At 46.4% G+C, this 19,749-nt stretch overlaps 1 protein-coding gene across 7 annotated transcripts in view; it reads left to right on the top strand.

Annotated features, from left to right (window-relative positions):
• PTPN21 (protein tyrosine phosphatase non-receptor type 21) overlaps positions 1–19,749 on the top strand; it is a 191,305-nt gene that overhangs the window by 157,474 nt on the left and 14,082 nt on the right. For all 7 annotated transcript variants that reach the window (XM_029597749.1, XM_029597748.1, XM_029597746.1 and 4 more), the window contains one exon: positions 12,417–12,651. In XM_029597749.1, the coding sequence (XP_029453609.1) occupies positions 12,417–12,651 (235 nt within the window). The remainder of the gene's footprint in view (positions 1–12,416; positions 12,652–19,749) is intronic.

The raw sequence follows: 19,749 nt of genomic DNA, 5'->3' as shown, positions 1-19,749 counted from the left end.
ATTGCTGGCCGTGAAGGTGATTGGCCCCGTGCCATCCGAGGAACAGGGGAGGGGACGGCACTATTTATTTCGTGGTTCCCAAAAAGGAGGGTACTTTCTGACCCATTCTGGACTTACAGAAGGTGAATCGCTGCTTGAAGGTGCCCCGTTTTCGAATAGAAACACTTTGAACAGTCATTGTAGCGGTTCGAAAGGGAGAGTTCCTTGGCTTCTTGGATCTCACAGAGGCTTATCTACACATTCCGATTTGCAGCGCTCACCAGAACAAGGGAAACAGCCCTTGATGGAAGCAGAGAAGACTAGAGTGTTGCAGCTGATTATGTTGAGCAAGGGCGGCCACATGACTTTGATTCAGGGATGTGTGAGAGAGAGAATGCTGGAAGCAAAAATAGAAGTTTCTAGTAATTTTTACCTTTACTATCTTTGTCAGACTGCCACTCTTGTGCAGAGGCTTTGGTCAGATTTTGTGAAAATATATATGAAACACGTACCTAAGCAGGAACATCTTTTCAGCAACCAGTTCTGGAAAAGTTAGCAGAAGAACTCAGACAATCTTCTCTGTTAAGTTTCATAAAGAAAAAAGGAAATGAGTTGCCTTTGGAAGAACAGATAGAAGAAATAAGATGAAATATAGTTCTTTCAAATAATTTCCTTCAGAAGATTCCATAAGTTCTTAAGATTCCATAGCATATACATCTACAGTTCCCTCACCTTAATTACTCTCTGATCCATCTCCAGAACCAGCCAAGAGTTCTAAATCACCAGAGGCTACAACATACCCAAATTTTCTGCAAAAGATGTCAGATTCCATACCTTTTTAGTCTAGAAGAAGATGACACTAACATTGAAGGTATTATAAGGAGAACTTAAATTTATATAATCTCCGAAACAGTTTAAGGTAGTGCCAATGCACAAAGTGTTATTTGAGGTACAAACTAAGATATGGAAAACATCCTTTTTTTACACTCATGGATAAAAACTTAGACACCAAGTAAAGGATGCAATATTATTATTATTATTATTATCCTTAAAGGCTTTTATATACCGACTTTCTTGATACAAATCAAATCAACTCGGTTTACATCGAACTAAGCAGTAAATACAATTAACCAATCAACAAGAGATAATTAATTCAAGGAGCATAAAAGTTACATTATAACAAGGATGCCTTAACTGGGAGTAGGATATCCATGTCACAGGAAAGTTCAGATATCACATGAATCTTTGATTGTGGAATCTGCAGTGAGGAAAGCAAATAAAACCAAAGCATTTTTAGTTCACCACTAGGAAAAGATGCCAGATTACTGGATGCAACTGTAATCAGCTTTTATGGGATGTAAAAGTTAATCCCCAAGTATCCCTGTAGTGGCAGGAGAATGCTACTCTGCTAGAAGTAACTACAAGGACTGGGCACTGTTGGAGGTTATTCAAGAGAGAAGGAGCAACCTTTTCTTCAAGTAATTCCTACTGTCTGTCATAAAGGTGAAAAGTGTAGACAGTCTGTTACCTAAGGACCATTAATATTATGTGGCACCCTCTGGGGACAGATAAGGAGTGAAATATGGACTTGCAGAAAGGGCATTTATGTGTTTTTGACTCCCATATGATCAGAAACTACAACCCATTTAAGTAATTTCAGCAGGGGGAAGACTCCAGTTTTTCATATCACATTACAGTCTAATCACTATAGATAAATGGGTTTTGAAAATTGTAAACAAAGGATACTATCTAAATCTTAAAAAACAAACATCCCAGAATCTACCATGTTACCAGTATCATTTAGGCTATCAACTTGTCCCATAAATGCAGATAGGTAAAGAATTCTATTCAAGGTACTTTCTGATCCCGAAAAAGAGAGATCATCTCTGTCCTATATTAGATATCAGGAATTTGAACACTTTTTTTTTTTTTTTAAACAAACAAAAAAAAAGGTTCAAAATGAACTTGTTGGATACCATCTTTCCTGTATTACAAAATGAGACTGGCTCACAGCGTTAGACCTGAAAGAGTAGCATTACCAGAACAAAGTATTTCCATTCGGGTTAGTAGCAGCACGAATGTTAGCTGTTGTAGCAACCCACTCAAGGAAAGAGCCTACTGGTCTTTCCATACTTAGAAGACTGGCTAGTATCAAGTCCATCTTACGAGGATTCACTGATAGATACGAAATTGGTAGTCCAAACAATGCAATATCTGGAATTCATAATAAATTGTGGCAAATCCACTTTGACCCCAAGACAGCAACTAGAGTTCATAGAGGCCTATCTAGATTTGGAAAAAGGAAAATCTTATCTTCTAATTCAGAGAATGATCAACTTGCAGCGGAAGGCTCAATCAATATTCAAATAAAAGTGGATATCTGCCAGAGCATTCATCAAATTGTCAGGCTACATGGTGTCAACAGTACATGTCCTTCCATTAATACAGCTGAAAATGAGATAGGCATAGTGGCTTTAAAAAAGACAATCTGAATCAACAAATTCAGCCTCTAAGCTACAGAGATCCTGTGAATAGGGACCTGCTTGTCTCACTAAAATGGTGGATAAATAAAGAGAACCTACTTTATGGCCATATATTCATCCTCCACAAATACAATCATAAGATGTGTCACATTAAGGATGGGGAGTGCATGTTGATACAATAGCAAGGAATTTGGACATCAGACGAATCCAAATTTTACATAAATCTGCTGGAATTGTAAGCTGTGCGTGTATTCAAATCCTGGTTACTGGACAAAATTCAGACAGACAATCAAGTAGCTGTTTTATATAAACAAATAAGGGGGGACAGGATCTTTCTGGCTTTGCAAGGAAGCCCTACCCTTATGGAACTGGGCAATAAAGAATGCAGATTTCGGCAATTTTCCAGTCAAGTACAATATACTCACAGATAAATTAAGCTGTCGACTTCAGCCACATGAATGGTGTCTCGACTCCACAGTACAGTCTCTTCACAATGTGGGGGACACCAATCTTGGACCTCTTTGCATCTCCAATCACAAATTATCTCATTATTGTTCCAAAAGACCATCCCAAAATGCTATAGCAATGAATGCATTCACTGTGCCATGGAACATAAGTCTAACTTATGCAATTCCATCCAGTCCACTGATGTTGAAAAATATTCTCAAACTAAGAAGAGACAAAGGAGCAATGATTCTAATAGCTCCGTACTGGCCATGACAAACTTGGTTTCCATGCCCTCACAGAGGATCAGTCAATTCAGAGGATCAGTTCTTCATCCCAGTCTTCAGTAGCTAGAATTAACAGCATGGATATTGAAAGCCAAATGATTAAAAATAAGTCACACCAAAAGTAAAGAAAATTTTGTTAGCAGCAAGAAAACCAACTACCAGAAAATCATATAACTGTAAATGGAGGAGATTCTCAGAGTAGTGTTCTTGGAAGAAAGACCCCTTCTCTTGTTCCATCCATGTCGTCTTCATTTCCTACTACATCTGGTAGACCCTGGTCTAAAATCACATTCAATAAGAATTCATTTAAGGGCTTCTTATCACTAGTAAACAAGAGGTTATCCAGTCTCTCAAGACCTATTGGGAACTAAATCTAAAACCTCCATTAAAGTCACCACAATGGGACTTAAATATAGTGCTAAAACAGTAAATGAGGGTGCCATTTGAGCCCTTGGCCACAGCACAAATGAAATTTATAATGTGGAAAGCACTATTTCTAATCATGGTAACTTTCAGTAACTTCAAGTAAGCAAACTACAAGCGCTAGTTACCTACTTGCTGTATACCCAATTCCCTGTACGTACCCAGATCAGTCCAGACAATGGGTTAAGCCCCTCGTTCCAGCAGGTGGAGACAGATCAAAGTTCTAAGGGCAGCCCATATAAGGACGGAACCCACCCTGGAACCCTCAGTATTTGTCTGTCTCCAGCAGGTGGAACAGCTCACCCTTTGGTTCCCTGTTTAGCTTGACCTCTGTGTTTCTTTCCTTTCCTTTCTCTGGGGCAAGCTCATGTAAGTACTCTTTTATCTGACTGACTGTGTCAGGGCAGACAGTTCTGTCTCCCTCACTCTTGGGGTTCCTAGGGGGGCTTTGCCCCCTTGATTTCTGTCAGCCTAGGTTCCCTTCCCGGTGACCTAGTGTGGGTGATATTGGTGGTGCCAGTCCCTCTCCCCACGTTTGTATCTACTGCCGTGCCCCGAGATGCCCATGCCTCGGTGGAGCTTCAGGGAGGATTATCATACCCCTGCTTCTGTGAATGCTGTGAATTATTTATGTGAATAAAACTGTTTTTGTTTTCCCAATCTTTCACAGAATATATTTTTTACTTGTCAAATTTTTTGGTCTTTATTTAAAAATAAATAAATAAAAAAAGGCAGCTGTTTTTTATTTTGTGAGGAGGGAGCGGGGTTCAATCTTCCGCCCAGCTCCTCAGGGGCTCCTAGCTCAGCTGTTTTCAATTAGCTTTGCAGCCGCTTTCCTGCTCCATGCCGCGGATACCTTTTTGTTTAGCTTGTGGAGAGTCGGCGTCCCGACACTCCAGCGATGGGTGTGCTCCAGGTGTATTTCGGGGGGTGAAGGCTCCTCTTCTGAACCGCCAAATTTTAGACCTCGGGGAAGGGCTCCCAGACGTGTTTCTAAGCCGTTCCCGTCCCGGGAACGCGTGTCAGTGGCGGCCATTTTGGGTGTTTCTGATGAAACACTTCCTGCTTCTCCGGGGGCTGGGGATCTGTTTTTTTTCCCCCCGATTTGAGCCCTGTTTGCTCTCGGGGGGGGGGGGTGTGGCTTGGACCCCCCCTCACCTCCCCCGCCCCCTCCCCCCATGAAAAATTTGGCCCAGACCCGTTTTTCCTCTGATTTGGTCCTTTTAATGCATGAATTTTACTTGGCCAGCTTACAGAGGGAGATGGACCCCCCCCCCCAAATTGTTTCCCTTCCTCCGAAACCTGCTCCTTTTCCTGTGCCGTCCCCTCCTGATGTTCCGGACCCTCAGGGCCCGGTTAGGGTTCCCCCCCCCCCCAGCCTCCTTCAGACCCGCTTGACGTAGGGGACGATGATACCACAGCTCAAGCCCCCCCGCTAGAGGATGACTATCCCCGTGTCCTATGCTTATTTCAGCGGGAGGAACTGGAGCCTCCTATTCCCTTTGTTCTCCAGGAACTGGGAATTGAAGCCCCACCAGATGATTCTGTGACGGCAGCGATGACACCAAACGTGGACCTGGTCCTGGCGGGACTCAGGGTGTTACCGTGTACTTTCCCGTTTCATCCAATGCACCGTTTGCTTCTCCTCCGGGAATGGGAGTCCCCAGAGACGGGGCTTCGAGTTGGTAGGGCTATGGATAAGCTATACCCGCTCCCTGAGGACTGCCTGGACATGTTAAAGATTCCTAAGGTAGATTCTACTGTCACCGCGGTGACGAAACTTACCATCATTCCTGTGGTGGGCGCTACAGCATTACGGGATGTGCAGGACCGTAAGCTTGAATTTTATTTGAAACGCATCTTTGAAGTTTTGGCTCTCTGAGTCCGGGCGACTATTTGCAGCAGTCTCATGCAGCGGGCAAGCCTTAGGTGGATGCAACAGTTACTCAGCACCCAGGACATCCCGTCTGCAGAGGCTGAGCAAGCTGACCGCTTGGAGGGCACTATAGCCTATGGTGCGGATGCTCTCTATGACTTGCTTTGTGTCCAGGCAAAGGCTATGATTTCTGCGGTCTCGGCCAGACATCTTCTCTGGCTATGTAATTGGTCTGTTGATGCTTCAAAAGCTCAGTTGGGCACTCATCCTTTCAAGGGCAAGTTGCTTTTTGGTGAGGACCTGGAGCAGCTTATTAAATGCTTGGGTGAGAACAAGGTCCACAAGCTGCCAGAGGACCGACCCAAACAGTATGTATGTATGTATTTATTTATTTATTTATTTAATGGTTTTTATATACAGACATTAATCAAAGATATCACATCGGTTTACAGTGTAACAGTAACTTACGCATGTAATGCGTTTGACATGGAACAGGCAAGGGGAAGTAGACATCATAAACTGCAACTGAAACAGGGAGAACTAAATACAATGGAGGACTGGGTGAACTAAATACAGGGATTATATACATTGGGCTGTAGAATGAATTATTTGCAAAGCCGATTCTATGAAGGTTGCAGAGGTGACAAGAAATGTTTAAGCTAAGGTTTGTAGAGTTTGCAGGAGGTATATTCGTAACAAAATAGGAAAGGAAGGGTCCAGCTGAGGAGGCTGGGGAAGGGATGAAATCTAGTGGGAGAGGTTTTTGGGGAAAATAGGGGTGAAATGGGCAGGAGTGTAGGCTGATTGGTGTTAGGTAAAGACTTTTGTGAACAACCACGTTTTAAGTTTTTGTTTGAATGTTTTTTGGCAATCCTTTTGTCGCAGCTCAACTGGCATTGTATTCCAAAGGGTAGGACCGGCAACCAAGAGCACACGTGCTCTAGTGGAGGCCAGGTTGGTGATTTTGGGGGAGGGGGTTTGAATGGTAGCTAGGTATTGGTGTCTGGTGGGTTTAGTAGCCTGGTGGAGGCTAAGAGAGTCGTTGAGCCAATTCATCTCTGGATTGTACAGTGCTTTGTGTATTAGAGAAAGAGTCTTATATTGAATGCGGGAGGGAATTGGGAGCCAGTGTAGTTCTTTTAGTACTGGTGTTATGTGTTCGTTTCTGTGTGTGTTGGTGAGGATTCGGGCGGCTGTGTTTTGTAGTATTTGTAAAGGGTGGATAGAGTTTTTAGGTAAGCCTAGGAGGAGAGAGTTACAGTAATCGAGTTGGAGAATATAGTCATCTGGAGGACTGTACAGAAACTTGGGGGGTGAAGTAAGGGTCTGAGTTTTTTAGTGTGTGTAATTTAAAGAAGCAGTCTTTTAGTGTATTGCTTATAAATTTCTTAAGGTTGATGTGATTATCCAGGATGACCCCTAGGTCTCGAAGTCTTTCTTTCCAACTCTTACTCGCTTTAGCGGAAACCGCCGTTACGGCACCAGGGCTTGTGGCTCCTTCCCCAGGGGTGGTGTCTCCAGGTCCCAGTCTTGGTCCCATTCCTGTCGAGGCTTCTGGGATGGCCATCAGCAACACACGACCACTAAGTCAGCTCCCCAATGAGATTCGGCCTGTCCATTCCTCCGAACGAAACTTAGGTGGGCGTCTTTCTCTGTTTCTCGAGGAATGGGCCAAAATCACATCCGATCTCTGGGTCCTCAAGGTGATAGAACATGGCTACGCGTTAGAGCTTACCAGGGACCTGCTGGATCTATATATCATGTCCCCTTACGGCCGTTCCAGGCGACCTGCGGTCTGTCACACCCTGTTGAGACTTCAGGATTTGGGGGCTATCCTTCCGGTACCGGTGCAAGAACAGTGCGCTGGCCAGTATTCAATTTACTTCATTGTTCCCAAAAAGGATGATTCCTTTTGCCCCATCCTGTATCTCAAAAGGGTCAGTCGGGCCCTCAAGGTTCCCCATTTCAAGATGGAAACCCTGTGCGAGGTGATTGCGGCGGTCCGTCCCGGCGAGTTCCTCGCCTCCCTCGATCTGACAGAGGCTTATTTTCACATCCCCATCCGTCAGGAACATCAAAGATTCCTTCGCTTTCAGATCCTAGACCAGCACTTCCAGTTCCGGGCCCTTCCCTTCGATCTCGCCACCGCTCCCCGCACCTTCACCAAGATCATGGTAGTCGTTGCGGCAGCTGTCCGACAAAGGATTTTAGTCCATCCTTATCTAGATGATTTGCTGGTAAGGAGCAAGTCCGCTATGCGCACGCGATAAACAGAGTTTTTGCCCTACTCACATCTCTCGGCTGGGTAATCAACTACTCCAAAAACAATCTTCGGCCCTCACAAGAGCTGGAATTCCTTGGTGCTCTTTTCAGTACTCGGGTCGGGAAAGTTTCTCTTTCGGACTCACGGACTCTCAACCTGATCGATCAGTTGAACACTTTTGTCTCTCTACCGCTTCCCACGGCGTAGGATTACCTGCAAGTTTTAGGGACCATGGCTTCCACGATCTATCTCGTCCCCTGGGTGTTTGCTCATATGCGCCCTTTACAGAAAGCATTGTTATCCCGTTGGAAACTGATGTCCGAGCAGTACCAAGAGATTCTCCCTCTCTCCGACTCTACCATAGCCAGTATACAATGATGGTTCTCTCCGGCACATCTTCTCAAGGGGATGCCTCTTTTGACTCCCTCTTGGGTCATTGTGACGACAGATGCCAGCCTCTCCGGTTGGGGGGCCTTCTGCCAATCGCAAATGACTCAAGGTTTCTGGTCCATCTCCCAGTCTCTGTGGCACATCAATCGTCTAGAAGCCTGAGCGGTTCGCCTGGCTCTCAAATTTTTTCTTCCTCTGATTCACCACAAAGCGGTCCAGGTGCTATCGGACAATTCCACCACGGTGGCTTACATAAATCGACAGGGGGAGACTTGAAGTCGTCTAATGGCGCTAGAGGCCAGCAAGCTCTTTCTCTGGGCAGAGATGCACTTGGATCGCCTGGCGGCCTCCCACATAGCAGGCAAGGAGAATATTCAAGCCGACTTCCTCAGTCAACAACATCTCGACCCCGGCGAGTGGGAGTTGTCAGACGAAGCGATGGACCTAATCGTGCACAGGTGGGGTCCCCCTCACCTGGACCTCATGGCGACGCTATCCAACGCCAAGTCTCCCCAGTTCTTCAGCCAGTGGAGGGAGCATTGTTCGGAAGGGGTGGATACGCTGGTTCTTCCCTGGCCCTCAGACGTTCTTCTCTACGTGTTTCCACCGTGGCAGTTAGTGGGGAAGGTTCTACGGAGAATAGAACTCCATCGCAGCTTAGTCATTCTTGTGGCCCCCGAATGGCCCTGATGGCCGTGGTTCGCGGATCTGGTGAATCTCACTGTGGACGGACCTCTTTGTCTCGGTCACCTGTCCCATCTTCTGCGGCAGGGTCCCATATTTTTCGACCAGGTGGATCGCTTCTGTCTAGCAGCATGGCTTTTGAACGGAGACGTTTGAGACGAAGTGGATATAAGGATGAAGTTATTGCCACACTCCTCAGGTCTCGCAAACAGTCAACATCGCTTACCTACGTCCGGGTCTGGAAGGTTTTTGATAACGTCTGCGAGGAGTTGGGTGTTTCGGCTCGTTCGGTTGCGGTTATTCTCATTTTTCTTCAGCGTGGTCTCTCCAAGGGTCTTTCGGTTAGCTCCCTGCGAGTTCAGGTTTCGGCTCTTGGTTCCCTCCTGGGCTCTATCGAAGGTCGGGCAGTCACCTCTCATCCGGATGTTGTACGTTTTTTCTCAGGGGCGCTAAGCACCTCAAACCGCCTGTCCAGTCTATTTGTCCTTCATGAAGTTTAAACTTGGTCCTTCGAGCTCTTTGTTTGGCACCGTTCAAGCCTCTCCGTCAAGCCACTCTCAAAGACTTGACTCTCAAGACTGTCGTCTTGGTCGCTATTTGCTCTGCCATGAGGGTGTCTGAGCTTCAAGCTCTATCCTGTAGAGATCCTTTCTTGCGTTTTTCGGACTCGGGCATCTCTCTCAAGACCGTACCGTCTTTCTTACCTAAGGTTGTTTCGTTTTTTCATGTTAACCAGTCAGTGGAACTTCCTGCTTTTTCGCCAGAGAATATCGCAGCGTCTGGTAATAATGATCTTCGTCGTCTCGATGTCAAACGAGTCTTATTACATGTAAACCGTTGCGATGGTATTTAACTTAGCAACGGTATAGAAAAGTTTATAAATAAATAAATAAATCTTAAGGTCACTAATGATTTTCGGGTTTCCGATCATCTTTTTGTCCTGTGGAGTGGACCCAACAGAGGGAAGCAAGCTTCTAAGGCTACGATCGCTCGCTGGTTGAAGGAGGCGATTTCTTGGGCCTACATTTGCAAGGGCCGACCAGTTCCTGAAGGCCTAAAAGCTCATTCTTTACGTTCTCAAGCAACTTCTTGGGCGGAGTCTCAATCTGTGTCGCCGCAAGAAATATGTAGGGCGGCTACATGGAAATCTCTTCATACTTTTACTCGTCACTACCGACTCGATGTTCAGGCTCCAACCTTTGGTTCCTTTGGTCGGCAAGTGCTTCGAGCGGGACTGTCTGGGTCCCACCCTCTGTAGGGAAGCTTTGGGACATCCCATGGTCTGGATTGATCCGGGTACGTACAGGAAAAGGAAAATTAGTTCTTACCTGATAATTTTCGTTCCTGTAGTACCATGGATCATTCCAGACACCCGCCCATTCTTCTTCTGGCCACTCGAATTTTCTTCCTGTTATTATATTTTTTTCCTTCTTATAGGACTCTCTCTCTTTTTTTGATCCCTGCATCATCTTCCTGGAATTTACTAATAGGCACCGGAAGCATCGTTATGATCGGGGGTAGATATACAAGAGCGTTTAGTTACACAGTTCATTCAGTTGTTCTGTTATTTTGTTGGTTTAAATTAAATTACTAGTTATCCTGTTACTTGCTTGATCTTGTATTTTCTGCTTTGACAATGGGTTATACTGAGGGTTCCAGGGTGGGTTCCGTCCTTATATGGGCTGCCCTTAGAACTTTGGTCTGTCTCCATCTACTGGAACGGGAGCTTAACCCATGGTCTGGACTGATCCATGGTACTACAGGAATGAAAATTATCAGGTAAGAACTAATTTTCCTATATTCAAGAATAAAGGTATTCTCAGGACTCCTCCAAAGTTTTTACCGAAAATAGTAAGAGTGTCAACTGAACCAGAATGTTTCCTACGTTTTTTCCAAAACCTCATCTAATCTAAACAGAACAAGATCTATATACATTGGATTGTAGAAGGGCCCACTTTTTCTTTCTAGGCAGAACAAAATCATGCAGGAATTTACAGCTTTTTATATTATACAATATAAACAAGGAAATCCAGTCAAAAAACAAATCTTGTCTAGATGGCTAACTCAAAGTATATCTCATTGTTAGCTTGAGGTCTATGACTTTCTATCACATCCAAGTTATATCAATTGCCAGCTCTGTGGCACACCTTAATTCAGCATCCATCATAGACCTCTGAAGCAGCTATGTAGTCATCGATACATAGCTTTACCAAGCATTACAGCTTGGAACAAGTCACACACGGACAGTAAATTTTGGTCAAGCTGTGCTGAGAAATATTTTAAACTAAAACTTCAACTTACCGCATGCTATGGTTGCAAGAAACCATATGTGAACTCAGATTCAATTGTAATCCTTAGTTTGGGAGTCCCCACTTATATGGCTTTATTGTTGCTGCTTTTCCATGGAGAAATCGAGTTTGCTTACCTGTAACTGGTATTCTCCATGGACAACTGAACAAACAGCCACACAATTCTTCCTTCCTCCCCAGTAAATTGAAATTAGCTAGATGTTATACTGAGAGAAGGCATGTGGTGGCAGTAGTATGAGAAGTCCTGTGCATGCTCAGAAAGGTTTACACTTTCTGAGCTTCAAGAGAACAGTACCAAACTTCAGTCTGTCAGGTGGCTGTTTGTTCTGCTATCCACGGAGAATCTTTACAGGTAAGCAACCTCGCTATTTCCCTAGATTGCTCTCTGCTTTCCTCTATCATGCTCTCCAGTACTAAAATAGCGAATGTGCTGCTAGACCTTCTTGAGTATATATAATCATTTCTTTTGACCAGGTCTTTTTTTTAGCAAGGTTCTTACATCTCCAAACATCTTATGCGCTTTCATTTGAGATCATATCTTTCCAACTAATCTTTACAATTTTTCTATAACACCATATTTCAATTGCCCATATTTCCTTTATGATCTTTTTACTATTTTACTCTTTATCCTACCACTGAGAAATGACTACACTTGCTGGACTTTCCTTTAGTCATAAGTATGTTTCTCCCAAAACTCCTAGTTTTTGCTCAAGCTTTAAACAAAATATAACAAAGGCCAGCTCAGTGGCAACGCAATGCAGGAAACCCAAGTTTGGTTCCAGATGTGGCATCTATTCAGGCTAGGGATGCTGCTGAGATATTGTTTACAGTCAGTAGGAGTCTCAGCCATTGTTCAACAGCATCACTTACTGGCTGGCTCTAGTACATATTTATCCTAGGTTCTGGAAGGAAGCAATCTCTACCTCTCAGATGGAGGGTTGTCCCTGCAATGGCCAGGGTGGATAGGAAGGGAAATAAAATGAGGAAAAACCCCAAATAGTCCAATTAGAGCAGATTCCAACTCAAGCTGGAAGCAGAAAGATGCTGCTGAGCCAAAAGGGAGTAAAACAAATGCAATACATTTTCATCATAATTCATTTATCCATGGTCCAAGTTGGTTTTTTTTAATTTAAAAAAATTTCCATGTACTTTAAAGCACTGTACATGCATTCCGTCACTTAAACTGCAGGAGCAATTGAAAATGCAGCCTTTTATGTGACTGAAGTCCAGGGTATAGATATGTTTAGGTGACTTGCATTTTATTGCATTGCTTTAAAGGAAGGTGGAAGAGAGAAGAGTTTTAGGTACTGGCCTCGGCTTGGCTCGAGGCACAACACCGTCACCTACGGGAGATTTAAGATAACCACTCGATTCCGTACAGACTCTGGCTGCTATGCCACAACAGGCCTGAAGATCAAGCACCTGCTGACGGGCCAGGAGAGGACGGTGTGGCACCTCCAGTACATGGATTGGCCAGAACACGGTTGCCCGCAAGACCTGAAAGGATTTTTAGGTATGCTTGCTAAATGTCATGCTGCTTTTGAGATTTTTGAGAGAGTTCTGAATGTCTTCTGTTTAGGAATGTGTGAAAAGTAAATCTTCCCCCTCAAGTTATTTTGCAGAATTTTACTTTTTACAAACACTTTCAGTATAGTTAAACATTCAGGAAAATGTAACAGGATCTTTGGGAATAACTGAGACCAGTGGGTCATTTAAATTTCTGCACAGCTTTTCTCTGATTTTAAAATAATTTTTTTTCTCAGTCAGGATATTTTGTATGATACATTCATCCTAAATCCTATACCATTCAGGATATGGATAAGCAGAATACATTGTGTTTTGTACACTTGGTTTAAGTTTAGGAAATGTTGGGAAGTAAGTGGATGCTCTGTATAACAGGAAATCTGAGCCATTTCTAGGCATTTTACTTTAAAAAAAATAAAAATAAAAAAAATCAAGAAGCAAATTTTCTGCTTCAAATCTCCAGTAGACTTAGAATTAAAAATTACAGACCATACAGAGGTCAATATTCAAAGCTTATCTGACTAAGCATGGCGAATATACCCTGTCCAGTAACTCTCGTACTGCTTTCCATTTTAGGCCAATAGCACATACCAGAAGCAGCAAGGGCTGCTGAAGCTCTGTCCTCATGCTCTTCTTCCTTAGGGCCCATGACAAGTCTATCACACACACACACACACACCCTCAAGTCACCTGCCTGACCAATCTCTCTCACACACCCACACCAGTCACATGCCTGACCAATCTCTCTCTCTCTCTCTCTCTCCCACTCACACACTCACTCACTCACACACACACACGTCACCTGCCTGACCAGTCTCACTCTCTCTCTCTCTCACTTTCTCTCTCTCTCTCACACAAACCCACACCAGTCACCTGCTTGACCAGTCTCTCTCACTCTCTCTCTCTCTCACACACACACCTACACCAGTCACCTGCCTGACCAAGCTCTCTCTCACACACACACCCACACCAGTCACCTGCCTGACCAAGCTCTCTCTCACACGCTCACACACACCAGTCACCTGCCTGACCAAGCTCACACACACACACCAGTCACCTGCCTGACCAAGCTCTCACACACACAAACCAGTCACCTGCCTGACCAAGCTCTCTCTCTCACACACACACACACCAGTCACCTGCCTGACCAAGCTCTCTCTCACACACACACACACCAGTCACCTGCCTGACCAAGCTCTCACACACACACCAGTCACCTGCCTGACCAAGCTCTCTCTCTCTCACACCAACACCAGTCACCTGCCTGACCAAGCTCTCTCTCTCTCACACACACACACAAGTCACCTGCCTGACCATGCTCTCTCTCTCACACACACACACCAGTCACCTGCCTGACCAAGCTCTCTCTCACACACACACCCACACCAGTCACCTGCCTGACCAAGCTCTCTCTCACACACACACCCACACCAGTCACCTGCCTGACCAAGCTCTCTCTCACACACACACCCACACCAGTCACCTGCCTGACCAAGCTCTCTCTCACACACACACCCACACCAGTCACCTGCCTGACCAAGCTCTCTCTCTCACACACCCACACCAGTCACCTGCCTGACCAAGCTCTCTCACACACACACCCACACCAGTCACCTGCCTGACCAAGCTCTCTCTCTCTCTCTCACTCTCTCACACACACACACACGTCACCTGCCTGACCAAGCTCTCACACACACACCAGTCACCTGCCTGACCAAGCTCTCTCTCTCTCACACCAACACCAGTCACCTGCCTGACCAAGCTCTCTCTCTCTCACACACACACAAGTCACCTGCCTGACCATGCTCTCTCTCTCACACACACACACCAGTCACCTGCCTGACCAAGCTCTCTCTCACACACACACCCACACCAGTCACCTGCCTGACCAAGCTCTCTCTCACACACACACCCACACCAGTCACCTGCCTGACCAAGCTCTCTCACACACACACCCACACCAGTCACCTGCCTGACCAAGCTCTCTCTCTCTCTCACTCTCTCACACACACACACACGTCACCTGCCTGACCACTCTCTTGCTCTCACATTTCTCTTAATTACACACACATTCTCTCATAAACTTACACACATGCTGACTCATTCTCTGTCTCACTCACCCCACCCACAGCACACATAGCAGCTAAGGTAGCCAGTATGCTGCTATTAAAAGCAGAGTCCTGACAGGCTGGAAACCGCAGCAGGAGTGACCTCCCCAGCCCCATAGTCGCTAAGAAGGCAGCACTCAGCTGTTTGCTTGTGCTCCGATCGATCGCGGCACAGAGCAATCAGCTGAGAATGTAATTTTATGCTTTTCTCCCCACCCCAGCCTTTTTTTTTTTTTTTGCGAGGTTTATTATTTTCTTGCTGGTGTCGTGCTGGCAAAAGAAGGGGAGGTCTGAGCCGGGGGGGGGGGGGGGCAATGGTGCTGTGCTCCTTCTGCAGAAGCAGCATCCAGGCATGGCCTTTTCTTCTTCTCATGTGCCCGGTAGACATCACTTCCTCTTCCGGGCCACAGGGGCGGGAAGAAGAAAAGGTCACATTCCTGTTGCCGGCTTCCACAAAACACTGCTGCCGTTCCCCTCGAGGCTTGAATGTGCCGATAGCCCGGGCAGGAATGGCAGCAGTGTTCGTCTCACTGAGGTGAAGGGTGGTGGGGGGGGGAAGAGCAGCAGGCATGCGATACACCTGCTGCTGCTTCATGACACACCGGTTGAGAACCGCTGTACTAATCAGATCACTTCATTTTCCCCTAAAAGAGATTCTTTTCCAGATATGACAGTACCTTGTTTACAAAGATATTACAATACAATGAGAAATGCTGGGAGGTACTATTGGGATTAGGAATCAATATTCCAAACACACAAGTAAAAAAGTAATTTCAGTTCCAAGGGTGGCAGAACCACACATCTTTGCTTCTCCAACAAGCAGGCGTGAATAAGTCGTCATGTGTGAGTGACATCTGATGGCGCTGACAAAGACCCAGCTCCTTAAGACTTTACTGAGCATGCGCAGGTGACCCCCAGGCACAAATGTTGCCTTGTGACTCTTAGTCTTGCTTCATCCAAGTTACATAGAAACATATAGAAACATAGAAGTGACGGCAGAAGAAGACCAACGGCCCATCCAGTCTGCCCAGCAAGCTACGCAGTTAATCCATTTTTTTTCCCCCTTTTTCTCCCTCCCACTCGTCTCTATTGGCTTCCAGCACCCTCCGGCCCCAATTCCCTTCCACCCCTCCACCAATGCAGAGAGCAGCGCCATCCTAGTGAACATCCAGCTCAATCAGGGGTAGCAACCGCTGCAACCAGCAGGCCACACCCCTGCCCCTTACCCACCCCTGTTTTGTTTGCTTGTTTGTTTGTTTTTTTTTTTTTTGAGATGGCAGCCCTTCATCCTTCCGCTCCGTGAAGGTGGAACACCAATCACTGGCCACTGGCATCCCGCACCGTGAATGCCTCTGTGGCTACTGCCGCTCCGTGCAGTGTTTTGTTGCATGAAAGTGGAACACCAACTACTGGCCACTGGCATCCCGCTCCGTGAATGCCTCAGTGGCTACTGCCGCTCTGTGCAGTGTTTGCTGCCTCCTCTCTATTTATGCCCACTAGACTTGATGGATCCACAGTGTTTATCCCACGCCCCTTTGAAGTCCTTCACAGTTTTAGACTTCACCACTTCCTCCGGAAGGGCATTCCAGGCATCCACCACCCTTTCCGTGAAGAAATACTTCCTGACATTGGTTCTTAGTCTTCCTCCCCGGAGCCTCAGCTCGTGACCTCTGGTTCTGCTGATTTTTTTCCTATGGAAAAGGTTTGTCGTTGTCTTTGGATCATTAAAGTTTTTCAAGTATCTGAAAGTCTGAATCATATCACCCCTGCTCCTCCTTTCCTCCAGGGTGTACATATTTAGATTCTTCAATCTCTCCTCGTACGTCATCCGATGAAGATCCTCCACCTTCCTGGTCGCCCTTCTCTGTACCGCTTCCATCTTGTGTTTGTCTCTTTGGAGATACGGTCTCCAGAACTGAACACAGTACTCCAGGTGAGGCCTCACCAAGGACCTGTACAAGGGGATAATCACTTCCCTTTTCTTACTCGATATTCCTCTCTCTATGCAGCCCAGCATTCTTCTGGCTTTTGCTATCGCCTTGTCGCATTGTTTCGCAGACTTCATATCATTAGACACTATCACCCCAAGGTCCCTCTCCTGCTCCGTGCACATCAGCCTTTCCCCCCCATCAAATACAGTTCATTCGGATTTCCACTCCCCATATGCATGACTTTGCACTTTTTGGCATTGAATCTCAGCTGCCATATCTTCGACCACTCTTCCAGTTTCCTTAAATCCCGTCTCATTCTCTCCACTCCTTCCGGCGTGTCCACTCTGTTGCAGATCTTAGTGTCAACCGCAAAAAGACAAACCTTACCTTCTATTCCATCCGCAATGTCGCTCACAAAGATATTGAACAGGACCGGTCCCAACACTGATCCTTGCGGTACACCACTTAAAACCGCTCTCTCTTCAGAGAAAGTTCCATTTACCATCACACATTGTCTTCTGTCCGTCAACCAATTTGCAATCCAGGTCACCACCTCGGCACTCACTCCTAAGCTTCTCGTTTTATTCACCAGTCTCCTGTGCGGAACCGTATCAAAAGCTTTGCTGAAATCCAAGTAGATGACATCGAGTGCTCTTCCTTGATCCAATTCCTTGGTTACCCAGTCAAAAAAGTCAATCAGATTTGTCTGACAGGATCTTCCCCTGGTGAATCCATGTTGCCTCTGGTCCATCAATTCTCCGGACTGTAGATATTTCACTATTCTCTCTTTCAGCAGTTTCTCTTTTACCTCATGGACATCTTCCCAGTCCATGAGGTAAAAGAGAAACTGCTGAAAGAATATATAAAATTACCTCATGGACATCTTCCCAGTCTCTCTCAACATTTTGTTGTCTGGCCATTTATGTTGGCCTGGTTTTTGTGCATTTTTTTACTTTTGCAAGCCACTTCTTCAGCCTTTCAACAGAACTTTTCCGTTCTGCCAAAAAAAAAAAAGTGTGAAATGGAGAAATCTGGGGCTTGCATCTGTGGATGCTGATGTTAAGATTCACGTTGTTTGCTGTTGCAGCCTAGGGCTGATCCATGACTCTGCCAACTAGGATACCCTGCAAGTGCAGCAACAACGAATCTGGAAAATGGAGGCTCTACAGGTAGTGGGGCATTAATGGACTCTAGGTGCAAAATATAGAAGCATGATACTTCTCCCTTCCACTTCTGCAAGTTAAAAAAGGCTCCCTCTGTGGTGCCAGTTCTCAGATCTGTCTTAGGTCAGGAATTGAATATAGAGCAAGGTGCCAGCTATAGTGCAGAGAAGAGTGCCTCAGATGTGTGGGATCCCTTCTGTGCCCTTCTCCCCCTGCACCAAAGAAGCCTGCATCGGTGGCATAGTCCTCTGCCAGAGTAGAGCTAGTCTTGGCCCAAAGGCAGGGTAGGACCTCCTTGGCGCAGGTGTCATTCCTGTACTTGGTGTGGAAGATTTCTGTGGTACCAAGCTGCCTATCCAGACTCAGCACCATCCAGGGCACATTCCCTGTACGTACCCGGATCAGTCCAGACCATGGGTTAAGCCCCCGTTCCAGCAGGTGGAGACAGACCAGAGTTCTGAGGCTGCCCATATAAGGACGGAACCCACCCAAGAACCCTCAGTATTCGTCTGTCTCCAGCAGTTGGAACAGCTCACCCTTTGGTTCCCTGTTTTCACTTGCCCTCGGTTGTTCTTTTCTTCTTCTTTCTTTGGGGCAATTCACGCAAGTACAATTTCAGTTTTCCTCTTACTAATTTAAAAAAAATAAAATAAAGAGAATTTCTTTTTGTCAGTTTTCTCTGACTGTGTCAGGGCAGACAGTTTTGTCTCCCTCGCTCTTGGGGTTCCTAGGGGGGCTGTGCCCCTTGATTTTCTGTCAGCCTAGGTTCCCTTCCCGGTGACCTAGTGTGGGTGATACTGGTGGTGCCAGTCCCTCTCCCCACGTTTACTGCTGCCGTGCCCCGAGATGCACATACCTCGGTTGAGCCTTCAGGGATGACTCTCATGCCCCTGCTTCTGTGAATTTCTTTAAAAAAAAAAAAAGACAACTCACTTTCACAGAATATATAATTTTATTTAACCAATATAAAAGGCAGCAGTTTATTTTGTGAGGAAGGAGCGGGGTTCAATCTCTCCCGCCCAGCTCCTCAGGGGCTCCCTGCTCAGCTGTTCTTAATTACCTAAGCGGCTGCTTTCCTGCTCGATGCCGCGGCCATCTTGCTGTTTAGCCTGCGGAGAGTCGGCCTCCCGGCTCTCCCGAGAAAGGGTTTGCTCTCGGTGCGTTTCAGGGGGTGAGGGCTCCTCCATCGAACCGCCACCTTTTCCACCTCGGGGAAGGGCTCCCTGACTAATTTCAAAGCCGTTCCCGTCCCGGGAACGCGTGTCTCCGGCGGCCAATTTGGGATTTTCAAAAGAAACTCTTCCTGCTTCTCCAGGGGCTGGGGATCCGATTTTTCCCACCGATTTGAGCCCAATTCACTCTCGGGGGGGGGGGGGTGGCTCGGACCCTCACCCCCCCACCCCCTCCCCCCCGTGAGTAATTCCGTCCGGCCTCGTTTTTCCTCAGAATTTGTGTTATTAATGCATGATTCTTACCTGGCCAGTTTACAGAGGGGGGTAGCCCCCCCCCCTGTTTTTCCTCCCTTCCTAACCCTCCTAATTTACCGGTGCCTTCCCCTGACGTCGTCCAGGACCCTCAGGGCCCTATTAGGGTTCGTTTAGTCCCGGGAGCTCCCCCTCCCCTGGTGGACCCTCCTCCCCAGCCTCCTTTGGATCCTTTCAATGCAGGGGATGATGATGATTCTACTGCCCCCCCCCCCCTTAGAGGGCGATGATCCCCGGGTCCTGCGTTTATTTCGGCAGGAAGAGCTGGAGCCTCTTATTCCCTTGTTTTGTAGGAATTGGGAATTGATGCCCCCCCAGATGACTCTGTGGCGGCGGCAATGACACCAAACGTGGACCCGGCCCTGGTGGGACTCAGGGCTTTACCACGCAGTTTTCCTTTT

Source organism: Rhinatrema bivittatum, chromosome 4 (assembly GCF_901001135.1).
Source record: "Rhinatrema bivittatum chromosome 4, aRhiBiv1.1, whole genome shotgun sequence".
NCBI lineage: Eukaryota > Metazoa > Chordata > Amphibia > Gymnophiona > Rhinatrematidae > Rhinatrema > Rhinatrema bivittatum.
This window is presented reverse-complemented; position numbering and strand designations above follow the sequence as displayed.